A 15052-nucleotide genomic window follows, 5' to 3' on the forward strand; every position below is an offset into this window, starting at 1 on the left:
ATATGTGAAACCGCAACCACGACTACATATTGCGGTCGGTTTTATAAACCGCATGTTGCGATCGGTTCTCGTGATAAATTAATTTAAATACGGTAAAACCTCAATCGATATTTGCAGTTTTTCAATTTTTTAGTCTAAAATGCCAGCCCTCGAAAAAAAAAAAAACATACATGCTTGACAGTGCCACCATTAAAAGCATGTAAATTTTTGGTATTCCATTGTATATTTGAGAAGAGTGCTTTTTTGCTCTGAACTACATCCTTCATTGATGTACTTCACACTAAAAATTCCAAGCATCATTTGGAGAAATTTTTTAGGAATAAATTTTTTTAAACTATAAAATTCAGTTCTTGCAACTCAAACAGTATATATATAGTGGCGCTTTACATGTCTCACTTTGTGTCCCTCATGTGTCCCCATTTTGTGTCATAAATGAATTAATGATACAGAAATTAGTCTTGCATACCAATCTCACAATTAGTAATTTAGTATTATGATCATGGTATATTTATAAATATATTTATTTTGAGTGCAAGAAATTAAGGGAGGGAGTTTATATAAATATTCATTGGATGTTTGGAGGTTTTGAATTTTTGCCCACATCAATAGAGTGAAGTTGATAAGAACTCAACCAACTGAGTCATACCGTACTAGCATATTAAATATAATTTTTTTTATGAGAAAGATAACACATAAATTTGGCAAAAGAGAAGAAGAAAACAAATAATAGAAAATAGGAAAAAGTGATTGATTGATAATCATCCACTTTGGGGTCAAATGCTCTTGGAGATGAGCACCCTATTCATCTATTCTTGAAAATGGAACGATATGCACTACGAGTAAAAAACAAACCAGAATTATTTGAAGTGAGATATACATAAATGTTGAAAGCTCGTGAATATTGCTGTTTTGATTGTATAAATTATAATATCAGTTTTTGATGGATCACTCTCAGTGATTCTGTGTGCCCCATTTGGTCAAATATAAGAACTTCCTTTCAACTCAATAATTCTTTTAATGTCTTTTATATGTAAGTAGCGTGAGCTTGTAACTAAATAAGACATTAAAATAGTGAATTATTTGATTGAAATCTTTTCAGATTAGACATGATGTTCTTGAGCCGTTCACCTTGGTCTTGGTGGGTGAAGTCGCACAAAACACTCCTTATCCTCAGGTTAGTAGGGTCCCCCAACCACAAAGGGTGGGTGGCAAACTTTTAGTTTTAAATCACACTATAACATTCGTATTCAACAAAAAGAACCATGTGAGCTCACTATAAGAAACTGTTGTTAAAGAAGTTTGTAATTGCAGCACGATCAGAAACTGTTTCTGACAATGGCTATCTATCTATATCAAAGGTTCATGCAAATTCTGACCTTTGAAATTTTGGTCTGATCAGCCTTGGTGAATGTTAATGGAGGGGACCTCCATTTATTTGGTATTTCGGACAAAAACTTAGTTGCAACTTGCAATGTGAATAAAATTGTTTTGCTATCTCTTGTCAATAATGTTATGTCATATGAAAGTGTTATCACGCGTGTCATAACATTATCGATTAGGAATAGTCAAATAGTGTTACTCTCATGACATGAAAGTCTTTCTCGATATTTGGGGTCCTGCATGAAACTAGGACACTTTGTAGCATATGGGTTCATTCAATCCATGGGCCACCACATCGACAGACAAACAAACATTTTTTTATCTTTTCGGACAGATGGCTTGGATGATTTACAATATTAATCTAGATATTAATCTAGAATCTAGAATAGAATTCTACAACTTTAGTTCTTAGATATAGTTTAGTAAGTTGTTCAATATTCAATCCCCATGGCTTCCTTTCGGCCTATTTCGTTTGGGAAAAGGTGTTAAGGGTCAAATCTCAAATGTACATAAAAAGGTCTCATCATGACCAATTGGGTAAACCGAAGAAGAATAGTTATCTCTTGGGCCGGTTAAAGGTTTATTCTCAAGCCACTAGGTTTTATTCTTAGCGTTGACCAAAACGAACAAACAAAACAAAAGGATCTATCAAGTTTATACGCAAGGTGAATATGGATGTCGTGGTCAAGAGAGAGAGAGAGAGTTACTGTGCAGAAGAGAGTGATGGATGTTGTGGTGCCTTTGACGCCGGAGAACAAAATCCGGCCACCTAGCCGTCGTGGATCTGCCGTGGAAAGAGAATAAGGGGAGATGAAAAGAATTCATTGGTTGATGAAGGCCAATAAGGCTATTAAAGGCATTTAATATGGGTAAACAAAAGTTAATTTTTTTTTTTAAATGTACTATCCTCTCTGCACGCTCTTCTGCACCTGCGAGAGGCTTTTTTAAAAAAAAAATTTCTACCTTTTGCTTTATATATCTACCATGTGTCAATTGGTTTTATTTTTTATTATTTTTTTAAATTAAAAAAAATAACATGGATAGTTATGTTCTATAAAAATAGGACCTATTATCTGATTTTATTTTTAATTTTAATTTTTTTTAATATAAAAAAAGTGAATTTATCATATTATCCTCATTTAATTAATAATTTTAATTCTTAATGTTTGAATTAACTAAGGGCATTTTCTGGTATTTTAAATGTTTCACCATCCTTGGTCTTTTGCTTTATATATACTAGCTTTTCTTTTTAATTTTTAAATTTATTTTTGAATTAGAAAAGATAATGGGTAGTTGTGTTCCATAAAAATAGGATCATTATTTGATTTTTCTTTTAATTTTAATTTTTTAATATGAAAAAGTGTGAATTTACCATATTATCATCATTTAATTAATATTTTTAATTTTTAATGTTTGCATTAACCAAGGGTATTTCTGGCATTTTGAATGTTTTACCATTCTCTGCCTTTTGCTTTATATATATAGATAAATAAATTAAAGATATTTTTATATATACAAGCAATAGTTACGAAAAAATAGTTCAAACTTAATTTAATAAAAATTGACCTAATTCACGTCTATATAAAGATATTATTTTATTTTAAATGTGAAAAAAGTAACACATTATGAGGAAGTGGAGAAGGTACTATGTATTCCTTTCAACATAAAAGTGAGCAAATAAAAGACATATGGGGATTTGTATTACAAGATTTAGCATAAAATTGAGCTGGCTTTGCTCTTTCTTCATGCAATATTAATTGCAGACATTAATGGCTGCTAATATTTGTTTTAATCTATTGCACAATACCGGCCTCTGTGTGTTGGGATTTGGTAAAGCAAAGCAATGGATTAATACATAACATCTTTTGAAAATGAGTCAAATAACCATTAAAGTCAATCTATAATTAAAGAAATTCAACCGTTTTTGAACTCATTAAATGGAGTTATGTGCAATCGCCTTTAGAATGTCTACCAAGGAGTGTAAATAACACGGTGGTTGTTATCAACACTCTTTTATAAGAGCGCACGAATACAAGTGAAGAGCCAAAATATCATTTTATGTAAATTTTTTTTCACGTCATTTAAGTGACAGTGTTATTTATATTCTTTCATAAGACCATCCACTGTTTGGGGAGGTTATTTTCGGGGGTGTAAAGTCACTTTTATATCTTCTTTACATTATTGGGATTGTAAATGTGGTTTTTGCTCTAACAGGAAAGATGTATAATTGATTTTGCTTACTTTTGTCCACATTTTCTCATTTTTTTCTCATGTAGGCCCGCAGATATGCATCTAAATTTGCATCTTATGGTTGTTATGCAAATTTACAATCGTTTACACCTCCCCATTGCATGTGATTCCGATTACAAATGGTGTATATTTAACATACACATCATTATACAACCCCAATTGAAGATGCTTTAAGAGTGTACGAATACAAGTGAATAGCGCAAATAAAGCTTCCTCCTATAACTCAAAGGAGATAGTATTGTATTGATAAGTAGGGATGCAACAGGTAATCCAATACTATCGCCTTTGTGTCATAACTTGCCCCATATCACTAAAAACAAAAAAGCGAGAGAAAAAAAGGGAAAGAATCATTGCACACACCCATTGTTTCTGTTCATGCACAGAAGCATCAAACAAGCTTAAAAACCCTCAAACGGAACTCCAAACTTCACCAACTCATATACACACCTACCTAGTGGTGAGAATTGTCTCAAAAATTCAATGTCTCCCCTCTTTTCACTCTTCCTCCTCCACATAATAGTCAGCGCTGCCGGTGCACAACTCCGGCCTCATTACTACTCAGAATCGTGCCCGAAAGCCGAAGCTGTGGTCCGACATGTCATGAAGAAGGCTCTGATCCGAGAGCCCCGGAGCCTTGCTTCTGTCATGCGCTTCCAATTCCATGATTGCTTTGTTAATGTAAGTGAACTATATATAAAAATTACAATCCTGCGTTTCCTTATAAGCTTTTCTTCAACTACTAATTAATTGGTTCCCTCTTTGGTAAAAAATAATCTGTAGGGTTGTGATGCTTCATTGTTGCTTGATGACACACCAACAATGCTTGGGGAAAAACTCGCCCTTGCAAACATAAATTCACTGAGATCTTATGAGGTTGTTGATGAAGTCAAGGAAACCTTGGAGAAGGTCTGCCCTGGGATTGTCTCTTGTGCGGATATCATCATCATGGCCTCTAAAGATGCTGTTGCATTGGTATGAAACTCTCTTCTCTATATCGTTACTTCCATCTTCTTTTAGTGGAATTTCTCTTCCTAATATTCGAAGAGATCCGAATTTGAACCCCTCTGTTGATATAAAATGAAAAAAAAAAAAAAAAAGTGATGAATAATCAACATGGGCTTGGTTTGGTTTGAGTGCAAAGTGTATAATTCTTTTCTGTTTATGGTTTGTCCATAATTAAAAAAATTAGTGTTAATCAGACAGGAGGACCTGATTGGGAAGTGAAGTTAGGCAGATTGGATAGCTTAAGCGCTAGCCAAGAAGCCTCAGACAACGTTATGCCAAGTCCAAGAGCCAACGCAAGCTTCCTCGTTGACCTGTTTGGCAAATTCAATCTGTCTGTCAAAGACCTTGTTGCCCTTTCTGGTTCACATTCCATCGGCCAAGGTCGGTGCTTCTCCATCATGTTCAGGCTGTACAATCAATCCGGCACCGGCCGGCCAGACCCAGTCTTTGATCCAAAGTTTAGAGGAAAGCTAAACAAGCTCTGCCCTTTGAATGTGGATCAAAACGTGACCGGAGACCTTGACGCTACACCGGTAGTGTTCGATAACCAGTACTTCAAGGACTTGGTTGCAGGGAGAGGGTTTCTGAATTCAGATCAAACACTTTTCACATTTCCAGAGACTAGGGCATTTGTTCAACTGTTTAGCAGGGACCAACATGAGTTTTTCAAGGCCTTTGTTGAGGGGATGATAAAGATGGGTGACTTGCAGGTTGACCAGCAAGGTGAGGTGAGAAGAAATTGCAGGGTGGTTAACAGTCGTCTCCTGTAGCCCCACGTACCTGTCTTGAGAGGGCATGGTGATGTTAGAATAAACACCCATCAATGGAATTGACTATATTTTATCTTTATCGTCACTTTTTTTTTGTTTTTTTGTTTTTCTTCTTCTTTTTTGTGGTTGATTTTTAATGGAATCCTTAAAACTTTTTTGTTTTTGCTGATCAGGGCCAATCCATCTAATATTCTGTACTCTTGGTTTATTGTTCATGCCGGCTTTTCAAAAGGTTAATTCCAAAACCGATGCGTTCATCTAAAATTCAAACCAATGTTCCTTAATTGAATTTTCAACATTGCGCTCACATCATTCAGCATAGAATTCCGAAGTTTCTGAATCTCTATATTTAACATCGGTGAATTTATTAACCTCAAACTTACTCACCATTTGCACCTTAGCCAATACTTATGAAATAATTTTTTTTTTTAAATGTTCCAACAAGCAACAACTACCTCCCTCCCGACCCAGCCCCCTCACAGCCAGCCATGGCCGCCGCTCACTAGGTCCTATAATTGGTAGGCATATATAAGATGTCAATTGCAGTAGTTGTCGCGAATTATTTGTGATCAAGATTTGATAAAATTATTCCCTAGTTGTAGAACTGGATTATCACTCGAGGGTGGTTCTGGAGTTAGGAGAGATTCCTAAGGATGAAGGACTTCAATCCGTAGGCCTTTGTTGAGAGTCAGTCATCCAAAATTAAGAGAGAGGTAGAACCATGGGTGGCTGTCAGTGGGGTTGGTAAGGGGGCTGGGTCGGGAGGGGTGTTCATGTTTGATGAGACATTTTTTATTTATTTATATTTCAAAAGTTGGATACAAAGTGTAGGGGGAAAATTGTGAGTTTTATTTATGTTAGTACAATTTATGCTAATGCGGACTTAATAGAATTCATTAGATTAATTTAATGGTTAATATTAATTTAAATGAGTAAAAATGCACCGCAAAGCTCGGGATCTTTCAAGATGGTGTAGCATGCCATAAATTTAGGCTTCTCTCGTCATACGAAATTGAGAATAAGTGGGAATTGCAGAACAGGGAGAGAGAGCGAGAAGGTATGCCACCAATTAATTCCAACATTAAAAGCGCAAACAAAATTTGAAATGTCAACCACTCAACATGTTCGACATCCATAATAAAATCATGAAAGCTCAATGTAAGCAATTAAAAATACATTAAACTATCTATGATGCTGACTTGCTTACTAACTCATGGACTAAAATATCAAAATTTGTTCCAGAGGCCTAAGCAGCAGATGGCTTAGATGCACCAGAAAGTCTCGATCTCCTCTTGGCTAAGCTCTCACTGCGTCGATCACGCTGCTCCTTCAACCGGGAAGCAAGGAGCTTCTGATACTCTGCTGCCTCAGACTTCGCCTTTGCAACTCTCTTCTTCTTCTCTGCAATCCTTGCTCGCTTCCTCTGTAAAGTCAATGGAGTAACCAGTCTCTGAATTTTGGGAGCTTTGCTGCACTTTTTGCCTGCAAACCATTAAATTGAGTATTTTATCTCAAGGGCAGAGACTCACAACAAACTTAAATGGAAATTTTATCACTGCATGGTGACTAATATTCTAGCAGAGTATCTTTTTCATATTTCTGTTGTGTGAAAACGAAATTTAAAGACCGAAAATATAACCCACCAGTTTTGCTTGTGAATGTTCTGCGGTAGGTGTTGACATACTTCCTCACATCATCATCCTTGGTGAGGTTAAATAGTTTCCGGATCTTTGATGCCCTTTTTGGACCTCTCATTCTTGGCTTTTCAACATCTGTCAGTCCAGGAAGGTCATTGTCACCTTTCTTAACAATAACCAAGTTCAATACAGAGAGGTCTGGACTGACAATACATCCACGAACAGACTTCCTTCTTCGTTCTCCATTCCTCCTTCCATATCCACGGAAGCACGGGGTACCTAAATAAACAATATGCATCAATCAGTTTCATCGCCCAAAAGTGTTGAGCCGAGAGAAATCTAATATTAGGTACTACAATAGGAACTCAAAATCAAATGCCGCTATCTCTCAGACACAAATTGGTACATTATAACATACCTCTATGGAGCAAAAGGCGAACACGGCCTGGGGTTAACACTCCTTGCTTCATAGGAAAGCCTTGCTTGTCACAGCCTCCCATAATTTTAAATACATAGCCCTTGAACTCCTGAAAAAGAAGGAAAAAAACTGTAATGAGTACTCTGTCGTAAGATGACTAAAATCAAATCTCGCAAACAGTAAATACCTCGCCTAGGGCATCACCATTGACTTCTTGAGAGATCCTCTTGTCCCAGAATGCACGACTGCATGTCAAAGAGTTTAGTGGTCATAATCTAAGATACATTAAATAAAACATTGTTTAGGATACAATCTGTTAATAGAAAGGAAAAAAAACTGAGCGCAAGATATGTCAAGCTAAAGTCTAAAATGAAATTGGAAAAACCATAAATAGAAACATGTGATCATAATTAACAATACTCGATATGTGTCTGTCACTGGAAAATGTACTTCCAGCAACTATAAAACACTTTGAAGTCAATTCGCTCTTTATAATCCAAGAGTATTCTGAATTTCCTTGGTATTTACGAAGTACATATACATCAGGTATTTTTTTAAAAAAAAAAATCATATGGCATCACCACAGTACACAAATATTTCTTGAAAAACCTCGTCAATAAGCAAAAGGTAAAATGCACATTCAGAACAAGTTCTGACACACAGCTGGAATTCCAAAAAGAAATACACTGCAGGGCAATCCTTATACTTATCCATAAGCACACAGTGCAAAAAGTAAACCTTAATAGAAGGATACATACCAACTAAAATGAATAAAGGAATTGTTACCACAAGTTTACTCATGAGCATGACAATTTGAAGTAAAAATTTCAAATCATTCACTCCATTTGTAATCTTTATTCTCATAAAATGCATCCAAAATTTTCCATCGTTTTCTAAAATACTAAATTCATTTGGTGTAATTGTGGAAATCCCAAAAGAAATTCTTTTTTCATCAAGGAATAAAATAAAAACAGAAGGCAAATCTATTTCTCACCGACCTCCTAGTCATCAGATAGATAAAATGATCGTTACTCATACAAAGAAGATGCAATTCATGCCGCCTACATCCATCCACTGCATTGCTAACCAATCATATAGCTAAATTGAAAAATAAAACTTCTCCAATCGCCTTCAGATGAAATGATTGCTATAATCGACAAACTCACAACCCTAAACTCAAAATTCCAGTTTTCGTTCTCTTCTAATAATTTCTCAGCAACCAAACAGACCTCAAGTTCATAAGATCGATCCAAATCTATCAACAACCTCTATTGCCTAACAAATGCTGATACTATCCTTTCCCAAAAGTAAGCAAAATACGAAATGGAGGAGAATTAGAGGTAGGGTTTTCGTACAGCTTAGCGTCATCGTCGATCTCGAGCTTCTTCTGGCACCCAGTGGTGGGATTCGCAATGTTAAACTGAAACAACAGAAAGCCGATCGGTGAAAGACTGAAATGCATTAGAATTGGGGATCGGAGAAAGTAAGACGGATATACAAACCTTCATGTTTGCTCCGCTGCCGCGGCCGAGACGAGAGAAATGGTCCTTTTGCTAAACCACTCGAATTCAAGGAGCTCCCGGCAGCTTCTTAGGGTTTTGGGAAAGAGCCTGAGAGGAATTTATATATTGACGAGGCAGATGGGAAGCGGAATTGGGCCCCAAGCTTGGGATATTATGAGTTGAAACTTGAAAACGTGGATGAGTTCATTGGGCCCAATCTCCTTAGAGGATTTTAGAAAATTAGGATTTTCGCTTTTCAATCCAGCATATATATTTTTGTGGGCTAACTGGACTTCAATTAAACAAATTTTTTCTCTCTTAAGGTCTTCTCCAACCCATTTGGGACTAAACTCAAATTTTTCCCTTTCAAAAAATAACTATTTGAGTTTTGCCCAGACTCAAACCATTTTTTCCTCCAACTCTTTAGACTTGAATTTTAAGTCCGCAACCTTATTAAATTGTTTAAGACTGGTTTGAGCATAATTTTTTTTTAAAATAGATAACTTTTCTTCATTTAATATTTTTAAATAACTTCATAATTTAATATTTTTGAACAATTTAACCTAAAAAAATTGAAATTCCACAAATATAATTTTTGGTTGAATATTTAAGAAATGGGTGGGTATTTATAGAATTTAGAGTAAGTTTTGGGGTTGGATCTGATTTAAATTAATTTAAAATACTATTTTGACCGTTGGATCTTTATTTTACCTTTAAAATAGCTTGGATGTAATCTAAATTGTTGATTTGGGTTACTATTGAAATAAAAAATATATATATTAAAAAAAGAGTTGTTTGAATTGTGACGTTGGATTCCAACGACTACATCACATGCATGCGATACGTGGCGTGAGAAGGTCTGCAGCAGTAGCAGCATGGGCCCTTTTCACAGCTACTTTGCACATGGCCTGTGTCAGCTTTTAGTAGGCTCCACCGAAAAAATTCCAATCTAGGCAATAGCTGGATTGGTATTTGGCCCTAAGTTTGGGTTTTTCCAAATTTTGGCCCCTTAATTTTCTTAAGTTGAGAGAGGAATTAGGCTAAAATTTGGGATATTTTGAATTTGGCCTCATAAGTTAGAGATAGCCTAATAACTCAACCCAAGAAAAAACTCGAGTTTTCACCCGAGTTCAAAGCACATTGATATGTGCTATGATTGAACATGTGATGTGTTATATTCCAAAAAACTACACCTTGAGAAAATTCATATTGATAACAACAATTCGGATATAGTGACAATCTTTACCTAACGACAAAGTATGAGCTATACATTTTTTTTGGGGTCAAAAAGTATGAGCAATACATAATGGCAACATACATGATACCTAAGTCGGGAGGGGGAGACTGACAGGCTTGCTTTAGTGGAAGAGAGAGATAAAGACAAAGTTAAAAGGTAAGAAAAACCATAGAATGAGGTAGTTAATGCATGGATGGCTACAAAACCAACGCAAGGATGAACATGGGTTGGAAATGTTTTCTTAGCTCATTGGGACCTATGAAAGCCACTGTTTGCATTTCAAAATCATTCATCACAAAAGCAAATTAGAGAGAATTTCACAAGAGAAAACCTCTCCTTTTTTCTTTTTTCTTTTTTTGGTTTTGTTTTGTTTTGTATCTTTATGTTTGGCCCTTGTGCTTTATTTGTGGGTGATGAGCTACATTTAGTTTGGGTTTCTACTTTTTGTAATGCTTTCCGCTCTTTATTTGTGTTTATTGATGTAGGCAAAGTTTAGCCTCACATTGTTTGTTTGCCTATTTTAATTGCACAATGGTGGAAAAAGCTTGGTTCAAGGACAATTAGAGCTATTAATTGACTCTTATTATTAATCCCTATTTTTCCCAACGACATATTGCAACAAAATCCTTTAAATTTGAGATAAAATTAAACTAAATTTCAGAGAAGATAAATTTTAGAGGGAAATTTCGGGAGAATGATTTGATTGAAGAATCAACAAAAACTCGTATGTGAACATGACTCAGATCAAGTCACATTAAGAGACTTGTTATTCACAAACCCAAAAGAAATTGAGCAAACAATTACATTATCTTGTTAGAAGACACTAAAACAAGTAATTTTACAAAATAAAATATCACTCAACTCAGACCTATCCTTGAAATTTTGAATTAACTATTAGATTATCCAACAGCATACATTTCTTGTGGAGGATCTGAACTTAAAATAATTAAAAAAAAATATTAGTGCCAATTAATTAATTGTGCACCTTCTATGAGTATGCTCCGATTAGCACGAGCAACTAACCATTGGACTTGCAATGCTAAATATGAACATATGATGCTGTCCACTATGAAGATATCCCAAATATTGATATTATATGTATCCTTTCTGTAGTCTTATTAATATTATATTTACATTATCGTCCTAATCTTTTGCAATTTTTTTTATATTTTACTTTATTTTTATGTGGAAAAAGGAAATTACAGGAGAAACCCTTTCGGACACGAAGGCCCTAAAATGTCAAAATAAAAGGAGTTTGCAACAGACAAAAGAATCTCATTTTCCCACAAACGGGAAGGCTTGAGAGAGCATGACTTAAACTAGCTACAAAATCCGCCGTGAAAAGTGATACATATGATATCAATGTTTTGCGGTTAAATTGGATCAGGTTGATGGAATTATACAAATATTTTATCACTGATCACTTTATGCTTATGTCGCAGGCCAACAGAATTTCAAAATGTGCAGTTTTGTGACTGAGAAAGATTTATCTTAATCAGGTAAGATTATAAAAAGAAGCTGAATATTATGAGAATTTTGCAAATTACAAATATGAGAAGCAACAGCCAATAAAAACCCTATAATGGAAATAATGCCACTTCACACACAGACTAAGACAGCAAGCTTCCAAGCAAGGGAAAATAACCATCACTCTTTAAAAGAGAGAGTTTGATTCCCCAACATCACATGAAAAACAAGAAGAAGAAAAAAAAAAATGCCTTATCTCCAACTGCTTTTTGGAAATGGCATTTGGCCTGCAGCTGCAAAGTGGAAAGCTGTATGTGATATGAACTTGGCACTCATAATGCACAAACAAAATCACCACTTGTCTCTATGTCATCTATGTCAGCATCATCTATCTCATCAAGATCCATACTTCCCAGTAAAAGCCCACCAATTTTGGCACCGTTTGCAGCTTTTCGAGCTTCTTGAATTATTACTAAAATCTCTTCAATGCTCTGGGATGATTGTTGTTCATGGTTTTGATTACTGCTTTGCAGGTTGTTTTCTTCCATGAATTCTACTGGTATATTTTTCAGAAACCAGGGGTGCTGCTTTATTTCTGGAATGGTTATTCTCTGCATCAAATTCAACGACTGAGAATCAATCACACATACATATCGATAGCTATTGTCACCGAATCAAAATAAGGACTTAAAAGTAAAAACACTCAAAAGACTCAAGAAAAAAAAAAAGTATAAACACTCAAGAAAGTGAAAAATGGTTTTCGTTTAGGCACGGTTGTCAGCCGTCTACATCTATTGACGACTATTGTCAAAGAATAAAAATAAAGTGTATAAAGTATAAAAACTCAAAAAAGTGAAAAGGATTTTCTTTCTAAGCATGGACCATCAACGATTAGCAATCAATCATGTGTGCATCGAGGACCGTAAGTATAAGGAATTATACCTTTTCGGGGTTAGCAACGAAAATTCGAGAAAGGAGATGTCTACATTCCATGGAAACGCGTACATAGTCAGGAATGGAGTAGTGGACACTAAGAATCCGCTGAAATAAGGCATTAGCAAATTATAGATGTTAGGCCACAACATTAAAAGGCATAGCAATAGGCAAAACTAAAATGGTACAAATACCACAATGATACATACCTGGAGTGTTTTTCTGAAGTTTCTTGGATCTTCTGGATCTTCAAAGGGATAAGCACCCACAAGCATCACATACAAAGTGACCCCACATGACCAAACATCCGCAATCTGAGATTCTCAGAGAATAAAAAAAGAGTGAAGACACGATGTTAGGTTACCAAATAGTTGGCCCCAAAATGACAAGGACAAGACCAAAAATCGAACATGAAAAACAGGCCAACAAAGATTAGTAAACTTACCTTCCCATCATACTCTTTTCTTGACAGGACCTCTGGTGCAATGTAGGCCGGTGTTCCAACAGTTGATTTGGGTTGGGAATGCAACACAGATGACTATAAGATGCAACAAAAAATAAATTAAGTAATTGAAATTGAATTAACAAGCCGAAAAATGAAAACTGAAACAGTTATCAAACTGGCCTGAATGTATTGTAAATGAAGTAGTTAATTGCCTTGGAATAACCAAAATCGCAAATTTTGAGACGTGGTGCTGAGCTTCCATCTAGAAGTGTGTTCTCCAATTTAAGATCTCTGTGGCAAATTTGCTGCAATAGAAAACATACAAAATCAGAAAGGGATGGATGGAAGGTCAAGATTGGAGATAATTACAACAACAAAAACTTTAATTATGATTTTGATAGGTTGAGGTTTTTACCATTGAGTGGCAATAACTGACTCCTGAAATCAGCTGTTGAAAGAAATATCTTGCCTACAGATACCCATGTAAAGTATCAGGAAATCAAGGAAAAGAAACCCAAAACAGCTACTAAAATATCTAATCATTTGTAGCTGAAGAAAAGAAAACCCAAGTATATATATATATATGTATATATATATATATATATATATATATATATATATATATATAAGCTGGATATTCTTTTAGCATTGAATTTGTTCTAATTTTTACCTCGTCCTCACTGAATCTACCAGCAGTGCATATTCTTTCAAACAGTTCTCCTCCAGCTGCATATTCCATGACAATGGCCAAGTCGGTTGGTGTTAACAAGACCTGCAAAAGTTAACAGACATACAGTCAAATAAATAAGGAAAAAATCTCATCTGATTTCAAATATGCTAAACCCCTTAAAATTACTCATTGAAAACCAACTATATAAGCATCAATTTTTCACTCTAGCCAGCCCGGTTCCAATGCCAAGATAATGGAGGAAAAGGGTAGAGTCTTTAAAACAAGTGGAGATAGGAAAGCATGTTCTGTTATTAACATAAAGTAGTCTCTGATTCTCTAACAGTTCTTGCAAGTTGCAGACCACTAACGTAGCTTTGCAGAAACTTTTCTCATTGAGATACGAATAGAACTATTTCATTAAAGTTTGAGATCAAACTCAGAGTTATACCTCTTTAAATCTTATTATATTGGGATGCTTCAAGGACCTGTGGTTCATAATCTCCCTCTGTACATGCTCATCAATCTGTAAACACAGAAGAATGCTTCAAATTAGTCCCTCCATGAAAAAAAAAAAACCAAAACCCAGATGATAAAATCTCACCTATCAAGATTAATGGGAAAAAAAAAGGAGACCCAAGAATCAAAATTTCATACCAATGAAAGAGGAAAAAAATGAAAGATGCATATGTTACCTTCAGCCCTCTTTCAATAAACTTCACAGCATAGAGCTCCCCACTCCATTTGTCCTTAACCAGTTTTGCAACCCCAAAATTCCCAGACCCAATATCCTTCAATATCTCATAGCGCTCCATTGCTATAGCAACAATCTCTCTCTCTCTCTCTCTCTAAATTGTGTATAAATTCTCTGCCCTTGTCTACTTGCTTGCGTGAAGCATCTTCATGGGTTTTTCAAGGCCTTTATTTCTGAATTGGCAGCAATGCAAAAAGATGTAAAGCTTGTTGGTTAAGCTTTGGCTACATCCCCTCCTCCTATGCTCCAGTGGACTGTCTAAAAAGTCTTCGCGGAACATAAGAAACAAGAAGAGCAGCAATTCCACGTGCCGATTTTTGAGTGGTTACGATCTCCAGCAGACATGACCAAGTTGTGACCGACCACTATCCCTGTTGTCGTGCTCTCGAATGTGTTAGTTGGTCGTACTCGCCGTTACAAGACTACGACGTGTCGTTTTGGAGAAGCTAATGGCAGCTGTTAGCGTAAATTTGGCGGGTAAATATTTTGGGTACTCTCAGCGAGTAAGAGAGCATTTATTTTGAGTGGAGGGAACAATTCCTTGGGTCTACGAGGGGAGGGGATAAGTAACAGAAGGTAGGACCAAA

General features: G+C 35.6%; 3 protein-coding genes across 3 annotated transcripts; 1 reads left to right on the top strand and 2 right to left on the bottom strand.

The window, feature by feature from the left end:
• Positions 3722–5482, top strand: LOC18774459 (peroxidase 17). The gene is made up of 3 exons (XM_007205507.2): positions 3722–4308; positions 4411–4602; positions 4830–5482. Exons 1-3 carry the CDS (start codon positions 4111–4113, stop codon positions 5403–5405), a joined length of 966 nt encoding a protein of 321 aa, XP_007205569.1. The 5' UTR covers positions 3722–4110; the 3' UTR covers positions 5406–5482.
• Positions 6452–9124, bottom strand: LOC18772532 (40S ribosomal protein S6). The gene is made up of 6 exons (XM_007205718.2): positions 8963–9124; positions 8816–8880; positions 7648–7705; positions 7461–7569; positions 7049–7321; positions 6452–6887 (listed from the first exon to the last, which is right to left on the bottom strand). The coding sequence occupies exons 1-6, from the start codon at positions 8966–8968 to the stop codon at positions 6652–6654; spliced, it is 747 nt and encodes a 248-aa protein (XP_007205780.1). The 5' UTR covers positions 8969–9124; the 3' UTR covers positions 6452–6651.
• Positions 11700–14723, bottom strand: LOC18772729 (serine/threonine-protein kinase SAPK1). Its single transcript, XM_007205437.2, has 9 exons — positions 14407–14723; positions 14163–14237; positions 13715–13816; positions 13460–13513; positions 13257–13349; positions 13045–13137; positions 12809–12913; positions 12609–12707; positions 11700–12277 (listed from the first exon to the last, which is right to left on the bottom strand). The coding sequence occupies exons 1-9, from the start codon at positions 14524–14526 to the stop codon at positions 11999–12001; spliced, it is 1020 nt and encodes a 339-aa protein (XP_007205499.1). The 5' UTR covers positions 14527–14723; the 3' UTR covers positions 11700–11998.

This window comes from Prunus persica, chromosome G6 (genome assembly GCF_000346465.2).
Source record: "Prunus persica cultivar Lovell chromosome G6, Prunus_persica_NCBIv2, whole genome shotgun sequence".
NCBI lineage: Eukaryota > Viridiplantae > Streptophyta > Magnoliopsida > Rosales > Rosaceae > Prunus > Prunus persica.

What these genes read in the sequence shown, in the direction of transcription:
- LOC18772729 (XM_007205437.2), bottom strand. Translation starts at nt 14,526, where the DNA reads ATGGAGCGCTATGAGATATTGAAGGATATTGGGTCTGGGAATTTTGGG. An exon ending in GCGATTTTGGTTATTCCAAG is followed by an intron (nt 13,138 to 13,256) that starts GCAATTAACTAC and finishes TGCATCTTATAG; the next exon opens with TCATCTGTGTTGCATTCCCA. An exon ending in TCGTTGCTAACCCCGAAAAG is followed by an intron (nt 12,278 to 12,608) that starts GTATAATTCCTT and finishes AATTTGATGCAG; the next exon opens with AGAATAACCATTCCAGAAAT.
- LOC18774459 (XM_007205507.2), top strand. Translation starts at nt 4,111, where the DNA reads ATGTCTCCCCTCTTTTCACTCTTCCTCCTCCACATAATAGTCAGCGCT. An exon ending in TCCATGATTGCTTTGTTAAT is followed by an intron (nt 4,309 to 4,410) that starts GTAAGTGAACTA and finishes AATAATCTGTAG; the next exon opens with GGTTGTGATGCTTCATTGTT. An exon ending in CTAAAGATGCTGTTGCATTG is followed by an intron (nt 4,603 to 4,829) that starts GTATGAAACTCT and finishes AGTGTTAATCAG; the next exon opens with ACAGGAGGACCTGATTGGGA.
- LOC18772532 (XM_007205718.2), bottom strand. An exon ending in ATCGACGATGACGCTAAGCT is followed by an intron (nt 7,706 to 8,815) that starts GTACGAAAACCC and finishes TTTGACATGCAG; the next exon opens with TCGTGCATTCTGGGACAAGA. An exon ending in AACATTCACAAGCAAAACTG is followed by an intron (nt 6,888 to 7,048) that starts GTGGGTTATATT and finishes AATGGTTTGCAG; the next exon opens with GCAAAAAGTGCAGCAAAGCT.